This window comes from Chlorocebus sabaeus, chromosome 8 (assembly GCF_047675955.1).
Source record: "Chlorocebus sabaeus isolate Y175 chromosome 8, mChlSab1.0.hap1, whole genome shotgun sequence".
Taxonomy (NCBI): Eukaryota; Metazoa; Chordata; class Mammalia; order Primates; family Cercopithecidae; genus Chlorocebus; species Chlorocebus sabaeus.
In genome coordinates this window covers 98,522,031-98,538,163 of record NC_132911.1, presented here as the reverse complement: position 1 = coordinate 98,538,163, position 16,133 = coordinate 98,522,031, and the positions used below count along the sequence as shown (strand labels likewise).

At 38.1% G+C, this 16,133-nt stretch overlaps 1 protein-coding gene across 4 annotated transcripts in view; it reads right to left on the bottom strand.

Moving 5' to 3' along the window:
• Positions 1-575: 575 nt before the first annotated feature.
• The window catches only part of DPY19L4 (dpy-19 like 4), a 73,147-nt gene continuing 57,589 nt past the window's right edge, over positions 576-16,133 (bottom strand). For 3 of the 4 annotated variants that reach the window (XM_038000274.2, XM_038000276.2, XM_038000275.2), the window contains 6 exons: positions 12,378-12,498; positions 9,788-9,844; positions 9,030-9,112; positions 6,374-6,506; positions 1,523-1,681; positions 737-1,013 (listed from right to left, as the gene is read on the bottom strand). In XM_038000274.2, the coding sequence (XP_037856202.2) occupies positions 849-1,013; positions 1,523-1,681; positions 6,374-6,506; positions 9,030-9,112; positions 9,788-9,844; positions 12,378-12,498 (718 nt within the window). In that variant the 3' untranslated portion in view covers positions 737-848. Of the gene's footprint in view, positions 1,014-1,522; positions 1,682-6,373; positions 6,507-9,029; positions 9,113-9,787; positions 9,845-12,377; positions 12,499-16,133 lie in introns of all 4 variants that reach the window. The other variant, XM_038000277.2, reaches the window with a different exon arrangement.

Here is a 16,133-nt window from a genome sequence, read left to right as displayed (position 1 = left end):
CTTAGTACTTCAGTAGAAAATATGTGAATAGATTGTATGCCCCATATCAGTATTTAAAAAAAAAAACCTGAACAACATTCTTTTAAATGTCCATTTAAAAAAACATGTAACAGTTATTGTTTTATCATGATTAAATTGGTATCAAATTAATAGGCATAAGTGAAATAACTAATCATTTACTAGTCATTTAAAAAATGCAATAACATCATGCACTATGTATTACTAAGAAAGTGCTCACTTACACAAGCAGCAGATGAGAAGAGTATCATGAAAATTCTAGATATATCTTTATGTATATCCTTAAAAATCACTTTCCTTTATATAATTTCCATTTTAATTTAAATGCCACGTATCTTCAGCTAACATTTAAATTAGTTTTTATTGTAAAACTTCAGTTGTTATACATCATAAAATACCTTCAGAAACTTGCTTGAAGGTAGGAATAATTCTTTCCTTCTATTAAATAATTATATCACATTAAGTATTTATTAAATGTTATGTTTGAGAAATGTATTCTGACCTAGAACATACTCAAATTCAAGATCAATAATAGAAGGAAGATTTTATGGGGAAAATGTTGAAATCAGTAAAAGTATTAAAGACCATGTAACAGTAAGGAAGACACCTGTCTGGAATATTGCAGAGTGGTATACATCACATTTAATCAAAGGAGAGTAATGCTTGATCTTCTATTTCCCACAGAACTCTGGATCCAGTTAAGAGCAGAAGGGGGAAAGAAGCAGCAATATTTCAAATGTCCATACTCTGAGCTGCAAAAGACATCGAGTAGATAGAAGAAAACTGCGTTTTACTTCAGGTAGTCTTTGAAATGAAGGCTCTGTTATTTTTCAAGACTGGAAGGATATCACAGTGTTGATTTTATATACAAAGTAGGATCTGTTCCAGTATACTCTAGTGAAATAATTCACATATGGAGAATAGTTAATTTTGACCTCATGACAAAATCGCCCATACTTTGAGTAGGTTAGCTTGTCACCTTCTTCACAAACCATCTATTAAAAGACATAAAACATAATATTAAAAAGCTTATTAAGCTTATAGCAGAAATGCAATCAATATACAAATGACTATTATTTATATGAAAAAACACATTACTGCTAAACATTGTCTATAAAACATCTCACTGTTAGCAAACAGAGGCCTCTTCATAAGTGAGTCACCATGCCCACTATACTCCTGAACTTTCCATTGACACTGAGAAACCAGTATGAAGGCTTTCAATTTTTAAAAGATTTAATCCTAAAATTTAGAAGGCAATGTTTCCATAATCCATTATCACTGCTCGGAAGAACCTTATCATGCATCCTACCAAGGCTGACATTTTCTTTTGTATGTTGAAAAAATACTTCAAACTACTTTTAATAAGCTGTCCCCATTATTACATAACTCAATTATATTCTTACTTAAGTTCCAAAAATAAAGTTTAAAGATTATGAGTTTAAGTAAAATCATTTTTCTAAAATAAATAAATAAATAAATAACTTTCCAAATGGTTACTTACATGGCCATTTGCAATGTCTAATAAATCTTTAACCCTACAGCCTCTCATGGTTCCCACCTCATTGCAGATAGCATCCTCTACAATTAGGTAATTAGCTTTGTAAGATGTCAGTATTTTATAAATATCCTCAGCAGATCGCTTTGAATAGATTTGGTAGATCTGAAAGAATATAATTAAAATAAATTTTAAAGGACATTTAAAACTTCAGTAAATTGAAACCATACATCGAGCATCTACTGTGTTCTCAGTACTGAATATTACATATGAAAAGTATATTTATTTTTATAAATAAATATAAATATTCATTTATATATTTATCAAAACTCATGTTTGGATTATGTGGTGCTTTTTACCATAATTTTGCTGAACTTATTAGATAATAAGCTCTGGATCTTATTAGATAATAAAGCTTCTCAGTCTTTCTGAAATGTTAATATTGGATCAACTCTTGTTATCCTTCAAAAAGTAATAAAATCACAAATATTAGGCCCATAGTATCATATACTATTTGTCCTGAAAATACTGAGATTTGAAATCTAGAATGAATAAGATTCCAATCTATTTGCAGAATATCCAGTAGCTGCCTCCTACCTGTCACCATAGCTGCCTAGCTAGTACCCTCAGTTCCCATGTCAACTGACATGCTAGGAATACCTACTTTCAACATTCTGTGGCACACAGAATGGTAATACATCAAGAGGAAGTGTCTCTCTCATTTCACACTAAATACGTTTCAGTGGGAATAGTTCTATCCTATCCAGCCTATACCTATTGATAGTTATTTACAATTTTATTTATTTATTTATTTATTTATTTTTTTATTTTTTTATTTTTTTTTTTTTGAGACGGAGTCTCGCTCTGTCGCCCAGGCTGGAGTGCAGTGGCCGGATCTCAGCTCACTGCAAACTCCGCCTCCCGGATTCACGCCATTCTCCTGCCTCAGCCTCCCGAGTAGCTGGGACTACAGGCGCCTGCCACCTCGCCCGGCTAGTTTTTTGTATTGTTTTAGTAGAGACGGGGTTTCACCGGGTTAGCCAGGATGGTCTCGATCTCCTGACCTCGTGATCCGCCCTTCTCGGCCTCCCAAAGTGCTGGGATTACAGGCTTGAGCCACCGCGCCCGGCCGATTTTATTTATTTTTAAGTGTTAAGAAACTGAAACATACTATTAGGGCATTTATAAAAAAAAAAAAAAAAAAATTCTATGCAATTGTAGTAACATTACTGACAGCCTAGGGCAGAGTTTCTCAACCTTAGCACTATTCACAATTTTTTTTTTTTTTTTTTGAGACGGAGTCTTGCTCTGTCGCCCAGGCTGGAGTGCAGTGGCCCATCTCAGCTCACTGCAAGCTCTGCCTCCCGGGTTCACGCCATTCTCCTGCCTCAGCCTCCCGAGTAGCTGGAACTACAGGCGCCCGCCACTACGCCTGGCTGATTTTTTGTATTTTTTTAGTAGAGACGGGGTTTCACGGTGTTAGCCAGGATGGTCTCGATCTCCTGACCTCATGAGCCGCCCGTCTTGGCCTCCCAAAGTGCTGGGATTACAGGCTTGAGCCACCATTCCCGGCCTGCACTATTCACATTTTAGGCCAGATCATTATTTGTTGGGACAGGAGAGAGGATGTTCTCTGCAATGTAGATAAGCATTCCTGGTCTCTACTCACAAGATGCCCATAGAACCCCTCTTCCTGTTATGACATTGCGACAATCAAAAATGTCTCCAGACATTGCCAAATGTCCCCTCAGGGAACAATCATCCCAGGTTAGGAATCACTGGCCCAGGGGATTATACAAAGATTAGCCACATATTATGAATTAGAGACTCTAATTTAACTGATATGGTCAGCCAGGTGCAGTGTCTCACGCCTGTAATCCCAGCACTTTGGGAGACCCAGGCAGGCAGATCAATTGAGGTCAGGAGTTTGAGGCCAGCCTGGCCAACACGGCAAAACCCCATCTCTACTAAAAATATGAAAATTAGCTGGGCACGGTGGCATGAACCAGTAGTCCCAGCTACTTGGGAGTCTGAGGCAGAAGAATAGCTTAAACCTGGGAGATGGAGGTTGCAGTGAGCCGAGATCACGCCACTGCACTCCAGCCTTTATGAAATTCTCTAAAATTGAAAAACAGAATATTGGGAACTCAGGTTCAGTTCATCATTGCTTTCAGATATGAAGTTAACATTTAAATTCATACCATACAAGAGCGAGACTCCATCTCAAAAAAATAAAATAATTAAAAATATAAATAAATAAACAAATGGCCGGGCATGGTAGCTCACGCCTGTAATCCTAGCACTTTGGGAGGCAGAGGTAGGCAGATTGCTTGAGCTCAGGAGTTCAAGACCAGCCTGGGCAACATGGTGAAACCCTGTCTCTACTAAAATATAAAATATTAGCCAGGCGTGGTGGCGTGCGCCTGTAGTCCCAGCTACTCGGGCGGTTGAGGCAGGAGAACTGTTTGAACCTGGGAGGAGAGGCTGCAGTGAGCCAAGATTGCGCCACTGCACTCCAGCCTGAGTGAGACTCATCTCCAAAAAAAAAAAAATTGTAATTAAAAATAAACGATACGGTCTCATTTATGAAGTTCAGTTTGGATTTTAGCTTAACAACAAGTTTACTTAATACCTGCTATGTGCTACATACCGTAGAGAAAGACAAAGGTTTGAAAAACCGTGGTTACTTTTTCTCATAGAAAAGTTACATAAAACTTAAAACTCTAAAATGTTTAAATTAAATTAGAACCTAACTAGAACTCTGACCTAATTACAAGTAACTCTGAAATACCATATTAGAAAAGACCAATCAAAAGAAAACAAAGTCACAGAGTTGGTTGTTTTAAATCCACAAAAAATAAAATTCAGGAATATGCCGTCTATATTTTGCCTAAGCAACTCTATGTTTTGGAAGTGCAGCAAATACTCATCAGAGATGGCTGCTGTCTCTGGAGGAATCATTCTCAGGTAGATCTCCCCATCTCTGATCTCTCCCCTGCCTGCTTCAATCTGTTCTTTCTGCCATGACCATAGTTAAAGTCTTCAAAGCAGATTTAATCATTCCACTGCCAGGTTTACTAAAAGTCATGTCTCTTAACTGCTTCAAGGATAAGTCTAAATTTTTCAGCATGATATTCCAGGTCTGTCAGAATTCAGCCTCATTTTCTTTTCCAGTTTCAAGATTATACAAATTCCTTAGCTCATGTTACTTTTTCAGCCTGGAATCATATCTATTTCTTTTCCAAACAAGTTTCTAATCATCCTTCAAAGCCCAGATTGAGGGACTGCCTTTTATGACAACTTCTTAGATTTTTGTAGGCAGAATTGTTTGACTGTTCCTGCTTTTTTACTCCTCTTTGTACCTTGTGTGTGTCCATGTGTATGTGTATGCATGCAACGACCACTTAATAGTACAAAGTAATAACATAATAGCTAACTTTAAAATTTTACTGTGTTTCAGGCATTGTACATTATCTCATTTAATTCTCACAAGTAGGAGGTGAGAACTATTATTCTCACCGAATCTCCAGATTTAGTAATTCACTCAAGGTCACAAAGCTGATAAACAGCAGAGCTAGCATTTGGGTTCAGGTACTCTGATTCCTGAGTCTGCATTCTTAATCTCTATATTACTGTATGTCTTCCTTAACTTAGAATATGCTTAAAAACTGTATGAAATTATCTAAAATTGAAAAACAGAATATTGGGAACTCAGGTTCAGTTCATCATTGCTTTCAGATATGAAGTTACCATTTAAATCCATATCAAACATTCAAAATAATATATTATCTAAACTATAATTAGATACCATTCTAATGTTATACTGAGTCAATAACTGCCCATTTATTAAAAAATAAATTAGTGTTTTATAAGCAATAATAGAACTTCAGCTGAGAAAGACAAAGTGTAGTACCAAGACATTAATTGACAGTCTTCTTTTAAAAATTGGATTGAGGGCTGGGCACAGTGACTCATGCCTGTAATCCCAGCATTTTGGGAAGCCAAGGCAGGTGGATCACCTGAGGTCAGGAGTTCGCCACCAGCCTGACCAACATGGTGAAACCCTGTCTCTACTAAAAAATACAAAAATTAACTGGTCATGGTGGCAGGTGCCTGTAATCCCAGCTACTCGGGAGACTGAGGCAGGAGAATCACTTGAATCGGGAGGCAGAGGTTGCAGTGAGCCGAGATCGCACCATTGCATTCCAGCCTGGGTGACAGAGCAAGACTCTGTCTCAAATAAAATAAAAAATAAAAAATAAAATAAAAATTTGATTGAGAACAATATTTTAAAAAGAATGTTAGCCAGCTGTGGTGGCGCGTGCCTGTAATCCCAGCTACTCAGGAGGCAGAGGCAGGAGAATCACTTGAACCCAGGAAGCGGAGGTTGCAGTGAGCCGAGATTGTGCCACTGTACTTCAGCCTGGGTGAATTAAAAAAATGTTAGCCGGCTGTGGTGGTGGGTGCCTATAATCCTAGCTACTCAAGAGGCTGAGGCAGGAGAATCGCTTGAACCCAGGAAGGGGAGGTTGCAGTGAGCTGAGATTGCACAACTGTATTCCAGCCTGGGTAAAATATTACACATTAGGTCCCTTGACACTTTGTGGAATATTAGATATTTTTCTTAGAAACATATCAATATTATTCATAAAACAAAGAACTTAATATTTTAATTTTGGGTTTCCTCTTGGTTAAATGTATTATTAATTACACAGGTTTTCCAAAATAGAAGTTAATTAACTCTTTTAAAATTGTTTGGACTTTCCTAGCTACCTAGAAGCATACGTATACTGCAGACTATGCTAAAATACAAAGTGCTGGAAAAGAGATCCAAATGTAGAATTCAAAATGCCTTACATTTTCATTTCTCTTGAGAAGATCATCATCATTGTATAGAGGCAAACTTGTCACCATCCATCCAGTGCATAATTTAATCGCACCCATTAACTGTGGACTCCCTGCAAACACAGCTGCAACTGGAGCTTGCCTTCTGCAAAGAACCATAAAGATTTGCACACTGAAAAGGCAAGTATACTATTTAGATCACTGATCTATATCAACTCTGAAACACCAGACAACTTACAATGTTTATACATTTAAATTTCAATATCAGTTTTCATTTCATTTATGGATTCATTAAAAAAAAAAAGGGCACCTAACTATGCACCAGACACTTGTGCTAAAGATACAGAAACTTTTCTAAAAAGAGGGAGCAGGGGGAAGACAATAAGAAGTAAACATATATATTGGGTGGTGATAATATGATTAAAAATAATGCAGAGCAAGGGGATAGTAACCAGAATATATTATTTTAGATAAGGTGGCTAGTTCAGTGGTGATACTGCGAATTCTCAACTCCTTCTTTTGCAAATTAACTACCTACAACCCAACTTCTTCCAAACCCACCTCTCCTTCTGCTCCTTCTCTGTCTTTACCCATGTGTCTGTCTCCAGGTGGAAAATATAGGACTTCTCCACTCTGAATCATTATCCCAAGTCCCAGACAGATGCTACTTGCAAGGTGGAAAACCTACAAGCAGGTCCCAAAGGGCTGTTCTAATACATTCACTTATTTATTCACTGTCTGAATTTAACATTAAGCACCCACCTCTATGTGCTAGGGATGGTGCCAGGCTATCGAAAGAAAGAGATGGCATATATGGCCATAGTCCTCAACAGTGAGGAAGCAGATATAAAACACAGTAATTGTACCCAGTAACATAAATGTTCAATAGGTAACTGTTTGGGCCTTTCCTGTCTTTGAAAATACTGTGGTAAATCATACAGAGATGTAACTTCCTCTTTTGTTAATGACAACACAAGGCAGTATTCAACAATAGCAAACAGAATTCACAAAAAGTATTAATGGGCAATAGTTAAGGATAATCTAAAGAAAATTATTTTTATAAAATAGAAGATATGTTATAGTAACAAGACATTATAATAAAACCTATTCTTGTTTCTGTATACCTATTCTATAAATCAATTAAAAATTTCTAGAAATACTTTTTGTCTTTTTTCCCATATTTTTCTGGTCTTTTTTGATAGTATTTCATCACTTTTTCATGTCTTCTTATCTTCTTTTATGTCTTTAATAAATTTCAATGTAGTTATTTCATAGTCTCCATCCATGGAATAGACTGGTTACAAAAATGGCCACAATAATTCCTCTCCCTATGGTCATGGTCTTGGAGGGAACGCCAGTCATAATCATGTGACTTGCTTTGGCCAATAGGACAATAGTAAGCACCGTGTAAGCAGTGACTTAAAACATGCTTGACATTGAGAATTGCCCTCTCTTGCTGCTCTTGGGAATTCTACAACTACCATCTTGTAAACAAGCCCAAGCTAACCTGCTAGATGATGAGAGACAGAGGGCCAAGTCAGTTTGATCCCCTCGGCTGACACACAGCCAACCCTAGACTTGTGACAGAGACCCTGCCAGACTATCCAGTCCCAGTGGAGCTGGCCCAGACCAAAAGAATCCTCCCCAGCACCCTAACCCTGCTAATTCTCAAGATGGTGTGGAATAACACATGTTTATTGTTGGTAAGCCACTAAGTTTTGTGGCATTCTGTTATGCAGCAAACCCTAAATGATGACACAAATTTTATTATCAGAAATAGCTAGAGGTCTAATTCTGCTGTTTATGACAAGCTTCGTTGAACTGCTTATGTGTTTTATAATTTTAGAGCTTACCTTCATGAAACTTTACTTATGGAATCCTGTATAACATGGGTTGAAGATGTGTCATGCATTCCAGACCAATCCCAAACCACTTTTAATGCTAATTTCTTAATTTGGGGTTTCTTAGATTAGACAAGCCTAATTTCAAATTACACTAGACAAGTATAATTTCAAATTATAAACCCACATGAATTCAGAACCATTGCTATATATTGAGAGGGGAGAATTTTTCTGACCAAGAGATGAATGCGAGAGAGACATGCTTTCTTACCTTCTTTCTCTACTGTCTGGTATCTTGCTATTCCATCCTTCCACTGACTAGGTATTTGCTCTTCTATCCTTTCACTGTCAGTGTAGCCTTCTGAGGGTCCCTGAGTTACATATGTGTGTGTTGGGGGGTTCTCAATTCCAATTCCCTGCTTCCACAGGCCTAAGACCACATCTCCTGTCCTGTGTGGGCATTAAAATCTAAAACCCCTGGTTATCAAAGCTAGTAATCCACTGACAATTCACCTCCAACACAGGCCAGAATAAGCATCCCCTTGACTCTCTAAATAAAAGGATAGCTCTTCTTTTTTATCCCAAACACTTAGTTTGACAATGGCACTTTCAAATCTCATACCGACCAATGCTATATTTTCAAGCCCATGGAGATGAGCAGAAAATTAGAATCACTAAGTCCAACAAAACCTAAATATCCCTAAAACTCCTGAGTTTGATGAAAAAATTTGGAGAAGTATTAATTTATTATTTCCTGTGAATTCATTAGATAGCATGCAGTGATTAATTAATAGCTTAATAATAGTCTTGGGCACTTCAATCCTTACTTTATCCAGGTCATAAGTTCCACTGTATCTGGGTCATAGAATTCCTGTAGTTCCATTAATTCTGTCATTAATCTTGGAAAAAACTAAAATGCAAAAAAAAAAAAAAAGCCCCAAAAGGTATATGTCAGTAATTAGAAAGTTTAAAACTGTTCCACAGTATTTCAAAAGACTAACAGACTAACTTAAGGCAAATGATATTACAACACCTTTCACATGGAAAAAATGTCATGATGGATCTCTTTGCTTTCCTTCAATGGCCTGCTTATTTTTCTCAATCTAAATAATCTATTTTATGGTTAGTTCACTGCTTTGACTCAATAAATAATTTTGTCATTACCAAACAATAATAAATTGATCATCAGTTGTATCTTTCAGGCACACACAATATAATTAAATAAATAAATTTTCAGTTCCAATAATTTGCAGAATTTATATCATTTCATAGATGATAAAGTTTTGGAGTTAACAAAATGTGTTTTAATATTAATTCCTATTTACTCAGCAATTTCCTTTGCCAATTATAAACTGAATTAACACTAGCATTAGACTGCAGAAAACAGCATCAGGTGGCATTCTAGAAATGTTTTAGCTCTTCTACAATGTTCCTAATAACAAAAAAAATTAAGCATTACTAAGAATATTACATTTTATTTTGTTAGGATAGTGTCTCAACATGTTTCCTACCCACACATATAAATTTATCACTACCCTTGTAGATAAAGTACATTTTATTAATATAAAAATCTAATTTTTTTTACCTCTTTCCATAAGCTGAGACCTATTATAGTAGGCACAGCCATGCTCAGAATAAGAGCCTAAAATATGAAAGCAAAAAGGATTACAGATAAATACATTTCAGAATACATGTTAGAGGTAACAGACACTACTCTATGATCAATTATATATCTCTATAGTTACACAAAATTTCAAAAAAAATGAAGTCAACATAGAACCTAGTTCACAGAATGAGACGGGTGAAAACTAATGACTTTCAAAGATATTAACTTGGAAGTAAAGTGAGACAAACATTTACTATAAAAATTTAACGCAGAACATTAAAAAGGTAATGCTCATAATTTCAAATGGCAAGTCAATATTTGAAAAATTTGCCAGAAATCTATGTTATACAGATCTTACAAAGGATAGTACACTACTATATGAAAAGCTATCAACAAAAAAGACAATGAATTAATACAAAAAAATAACTAATATACATCAGTACAACTAGTCTGTTAAAATAAGAATGCATAAACTCTCCTCGGAATAAGACTGGCAAAATATGACACGAATATTATTAAAGATAATGTATCATCGTCCTGCTATAATAAAACCTGTTCTGCCTACTGTCCCATGTCTTTTAGTGACCCTATGATCCACCAGAAACCTAGGAAACATCTAAGATATCTCCCCGTTCCTCATTTCCCCATACTCAATAAGCAGTGAGGCTTACTGATCTTCTAACTCCTTTTTTCATTCCAATCTGGCATACTGCTAATCGAATGGGCTTTGGAGTCAGAAAAACCTGGGTGTGGCTGGTAGCTCACACCTATAATTCCAGAACTTAGGGGGCCAAGGTGGGAGGATTGCTTGAGTCTAGGAGTTTGAGACCAGCCTGGGCAACATAGAGAGACCCTGTCTCTACAAAAAAAAAAATGTTTTAATTAGCTGGGCATGGTGGCATGTGCCTGAAGTCCCAGCTACTCAGGAGGATGAGGAAGGAGGATTGCTTAAGCCCAGGAGTTTAAGGCTACAGTGAACCACGACTGTGCCACTGCACTCCAGCCTGGGAGAGTCAGACTCTGTCTCAAAAAAAAAAAAGGGGGGGGGGAAGAAAATCCTGGGCGTGAATCATGATTTCCATACTTACAAGCTTGGCAATCTCAAGCAAGTTATTTAACCAATTAAAGCCTTGTTTTTATCTATAAAACAGAGAAAATCTAGGACTGAATAGCATGTGAAATGCTTCAAACAGTACCTGACATAATGAGCATTCAATAAATTGAAGCTTCAATTACTTCTATCCACTCTGCCTCCTCTGTGACTGAAGTTTGTTGCCTGTGGACTATCCTTCACAGAATTGTCAGAGTGAGCCAATAGAAAATACAAGTCTGACTCTCTCGCTTTCCATGAGGCGTACACATCCCAATTCCTTCCCACTGCCGACGGCATGAGAGCCAGCTCCGCAGCATGACACTCAGGGACCCCATGGCCTCACCTTCCTCCATTTCTCCAGTCTCATTTCTTGACCACCCCTACCTACCTCACACTTTGTGTGCCAAGAAAACTAAATATATTGTGCCTTTTTCCCAGTCCCTTTGATTACATCATGTTCTTTGCCTACCTCTGTGTCTATTCCTTCTACCATGAATATCCTCTCTTTCCCCTTCATTTGCCTAATAACTAAATATCTTTCTAATCTCAAATTGGAAAGCCTTATTTGAGTGCCTTAAACAAAAGAAAAACAGAATTAAGTAGCCCTTCCCTATGTTCTAAAAGAACCCTATGAAACGTTCTTTTTGTTTTTTAGGAGGCAGGACAGGGAGAGAAGGAAGAGCTGGCAGGCTGGAGAAAGTGGAAGCGGAGGGAGCAGGGGACAGAGGGTCGAATTCTTATTATCTGTTTTTACGCCCAGAGATTATAATCCACTTGATGAAATTAACTATGCTATAATTATCTTTGTATCCCAAGCACACAGCAGGCAGAATGGAATGTTCCATTCATATAGAAAATATACCATAGTTCTAAATCAAACCAAGAAAGATATTATAAAAATTAATTCTTGGTGGCCTCTCACATTACTGATTCACTCACATTTTTACCTTTTATTTTTAAAGTTGTATGCATTAAAATGCATTACTTTCATATTCAGAATTTTTTTTTTAATTTTTATTTTTTGAGACAAAGTCTTACTCTGTTGCCAGGCTGGAGTGCAGTGGTGTGATTTTGGCTTACTGCAACCTCTGCTTCCTGGGTTCAAGCAATTCTCAATTCTCAGCCTCTCAAGTAGCTGGTACTACAGGCATGTGCCACCATGCCCAGCTAGTTTTTTTTGTATTTTAAGTAGAGACAGGGTTTTACCATGTTGGCCAGGCTGGTCTCGAACTCCTAGCCTCAAGTGATCCACCCATCTCAGCCTCCCAAAGTGCTGGGATTACATGCGTGAGCCACTGTGCCCAGCCCAGAAATTATTTTAAAAAATGTTTTGCACAGGATCTGTTTTTCTACCTGTAAGTCATCACGTAATTTACTCATGCTATTTCAATTGTATTCAATGTAGTTTCCACTTATTAGCTTCGATTTTATATAATCAGAAGAGAAACAAATACTTAACGCGAAATAATGACTCACCAACAATATTGGGTGTACAGTTCTTAATCGAAGCCACTTGAAAAGTGTCATCCAAAGTTCAGGAGAACATACACCAAATGCTGCTAACATGCACACATAAGGAATCCAGATGTACTTCAAGCTGGAAAACACAAATGGAGTCATACATGAGACATCCTGTGAACATCATTATTATCTAATTTCTCTCCTCTGAGCTCTTTCCTGCTACTTACAAAAATACCAAAATGTTAAGGGACAGTGAAAAAGCTTAGCCTCTAATTTTCAGCAACAGATTGTTATCTAGTTTTTTAAAAATCAAGCAGACATGTGGTCTAGCAAATTAGGATAAAATAAAAGCATTAATACTGATGAGGATGCAGGAAAATTGTATTATTGGAGAGAATATAAACTATTAGAGTTTTTTCAGAAGGCAGTTTGGTGAACTGGGAGTGGTGGCTCATGCCTGTAATCCCAGCACTTTGGGAGGCTGAGGTGGGTGGATCACTCGAGGCCAGGAGTTTGGGACCAGCCTGGGCAACACAGTGAAACCCCGTCTCTACCAAAACTACAAAAATTAGCCAGGCATGGTGACATATGCCTGTGGTCCCAGCTACTTGGGAGGCTGAGGCAAGAGGATCACCTAAGCCTGGAAGGCAGAGGTTGCAGTGAGCCAAAATTGCACCACTGTATTCCAGCCTGGGTGAAGAGCGAGACTCTGTCTTAAAAAAAAAACAAACCCTCTAAGATAGGCAATGCTATTTCTAGTAATGTAGCCTGAAAATATATTAGCATAAGAGTACAAAGATAGACATACAAGGGGTTTTATTTATTTTATTTTTTTGAAGTGGAGTCTCACTGTCGCCCAGGCTAGAGTACAGCGGGTGTGATCTTGGCTCACTGCAACCCCCGCCTTCTGGGTTCAAACGATTCTCCTGCCTCAGCCTCCCAAGTAGCTGGAATTACAGGCACATGCCAACATGCCCAGCTAATTTCTGTATTTTTAGTAGAGATCAGGTTTCACCATGTTGGCCAGGCTGGTCTCAAATCCTGACCTCAATTGATCCACCCGCCTTGGCCTCCCAAAGTGCTGAGATTACAGGCATGAGCCACCGCGCCTGGCCACACACAAGAGTTTTAACTACAGCATTTTGTTTTACTAGCAAGACAATTGGAAAAAAAAAAAAAAAAAAAAAAACCTTCTGTTCTTCAGTAGGTATTGACTAAATAAATTATTATAAGAAACAAAAAAGCAAAATGCAAAACTTCATGTGCAATGTTAACCTAATTTTTGCTTTCTATTTTTTTTAATGTAGATATATGGCACAAGCAAAAACAACACCTGGGGCTGGGCGCAGTGGCTCACACCTGTAATCCCAGGACTTTGGGAGGCTGAGATGGGCAGATCACTTGAGGTCAGCAGTGTAAGACCAGCCTGGCCAACATGGTGAAATCCCATCTCTACCAAAAATACAAAAATTTGGCCATGTGTGGTGGCTCTTGCCTGTAATCCCAGCAAACTGGGAGGATGAAGTGGTGGATCACCTGAGGTCAGCAGTTTGAGACCAGCCTGGGCAACATAGGGAAACCCTGTCTCTACTAAAAATACAAAAAATTAGCCAGGCGTAGTGGCAGGTGCCTGTAGTCCCAGCTACTCGGGAGGCTGAGGCAGGAGAATGGTGTGAACCCAGCAGGCAGAACTTGCAGTGAGCTGAGATCATGCCACTGCACTCCAGCCTGGACGACAGAGCGAGACTCCGCTCAAAAAAAAAAAAAAGTTAAAAATTTAGCTCTTAAATTAAAAAGATTAAAAATCAAGTTGTACAGAAAAAAATTAACTTGTATCATTAGAAGAAAATACATTACTTTATGTTGTAGATGTTAAAGAAAACAAAAGGAGCCCATCTCCGTAGGAGATGCCAACTGCTAAAAATAGAAGAGGAAAAGTTTAGAAAAATTAATAGATATCAGTGCTTAGTACAGATTATCAAGAAAAAGATAACATTTCAAGGGACAACTTTTGTAATAAATACTAAGGAGAACAACCAGACCCTTCTATGATATATTCCCTGGTGTCAAACTCAGAAGAGACTGGAAGAACCTGGGCCTAGAGTATAAATGTTAACCACTGCAGTTTTATAAAACAGCAAAGCCATGGAATGGAGAAAATAAAGAAATATCCAGGCTGGGTACAGTGGCACATGCCTGTCATCCCAACACTTTGGGAGGACAAGACAGTAGGATCATTTGAAGCCAGATGTTCACGACCAGCCTAGGCAACAAAATTAGACCCTGTCTCTACAAAATAATTTTTTTAATTTTCAAAAATTAAGAGGCTGGGTGCAGTGACTCACACCTGTAATCCCAGCACTTTGGGAGGCTGAGGCACGTGGAACACCTGAGGTCAGGAGTTCGAGACCAGCCTGGCCAACACAGTGAAACCCCATCTTTAATAAAAATACAAAATTTAGCCAGGGATGGTGGCGCACGCCTGTAATCCCAACTACTCTGGAGGCTGATGCAGGATAATAGCTTGAACCTGGGAGGTGGACGTTATAGTGAGTCGAGATGGCACCACTGTACTCCAGCCTGGGCAAGAGAACAAGATCCTGTCTCAAAAAAAAAAAAAAAAAAAAAAGGGGGAGAGCTCTGCTCTTGTTTGCAGCTGATCTAGGGGCACAATGGTTTTGGCACACACAAAAAAATTGGAATACGTGCATAGTTTTTTCACAATATGCATGTTTCACGAACTTTTTGAAGACTCCTTGTATTCACAGTGAAATATTTTTTAGCCTTGAAAAAGAAGAAAATCTTGTCATCTTACAATATAGATGAAATTTGATGATGTGACATAAAGGGAAATAAGCCAGTCACAAAAAGATAAACACTATAGGATTCCACTTACATGAGGTATCTAAAGTAAACAAATTCATAGAAATGGAAAGTAAAGGCCAGGCACAGTGGCTCCTGGCTGTAATCCCAGCACTTTGGGAAACCAAGGTGGGCAGATAACCTGAAGTCAGGAGTTCGAGTCCAGCCTGACCAACATGGAGAAACCCCATCTCTACTAAAAATACAAAATTAGCTGGATATGGTGGCGCATGCCTGTAATCCCAGTTACTTGGGAAGCTGAGGCAGGAGAATTACTTGAATCCGGGAGGTGGAGGCTGCGGTGAGCTGAGATCACAGCATTGCACTCCATCCTGGCAACAAGGGTGAAACTCCGTCTCAAAAAAAAAAAAAAAAGAAAGAAATGGAAAGTAAAATGGTGATTATTAGAGGTTGAGGGTAGGGAAAACAATGAGAGCTGTTCATCGATATACAGTTTTAGATTTACAAGATGAAAATGTTGTGCAGATCTGTTGTACAACAATGTGTGAATATACTAAACACTGCTGAATTGTATACTTAAAAAACATTAAGATAGTAGATTTTATGTTATATACTTTTTTATCATAATTTTAAAAAAAACTTAAATGTGGCTGGGTACAGGGGCTCACGCCTATAATCCCAACACTTTGGGAGGTTGAGATGGGAGGATGGCTTGAGCCCAGGAGTTCAAGACCAGCCTGGGCAACATGGTGAGACCTCATCTCTACAAAAACTTTAAAAAATATTAGCCAGGCATGGTGACACCAGCCTGTGGTCCCATCTAGTTGGGACGATATCGTGGGAGCATTGCTTGAGCCTGGGAGTTCGAGAGCACAGTGAGCTGTGATGGCACCCCTGTACTCCAGTCTGGGCGACAGAATGAGACACTGTCTTTTTTTCTTTTTTTTA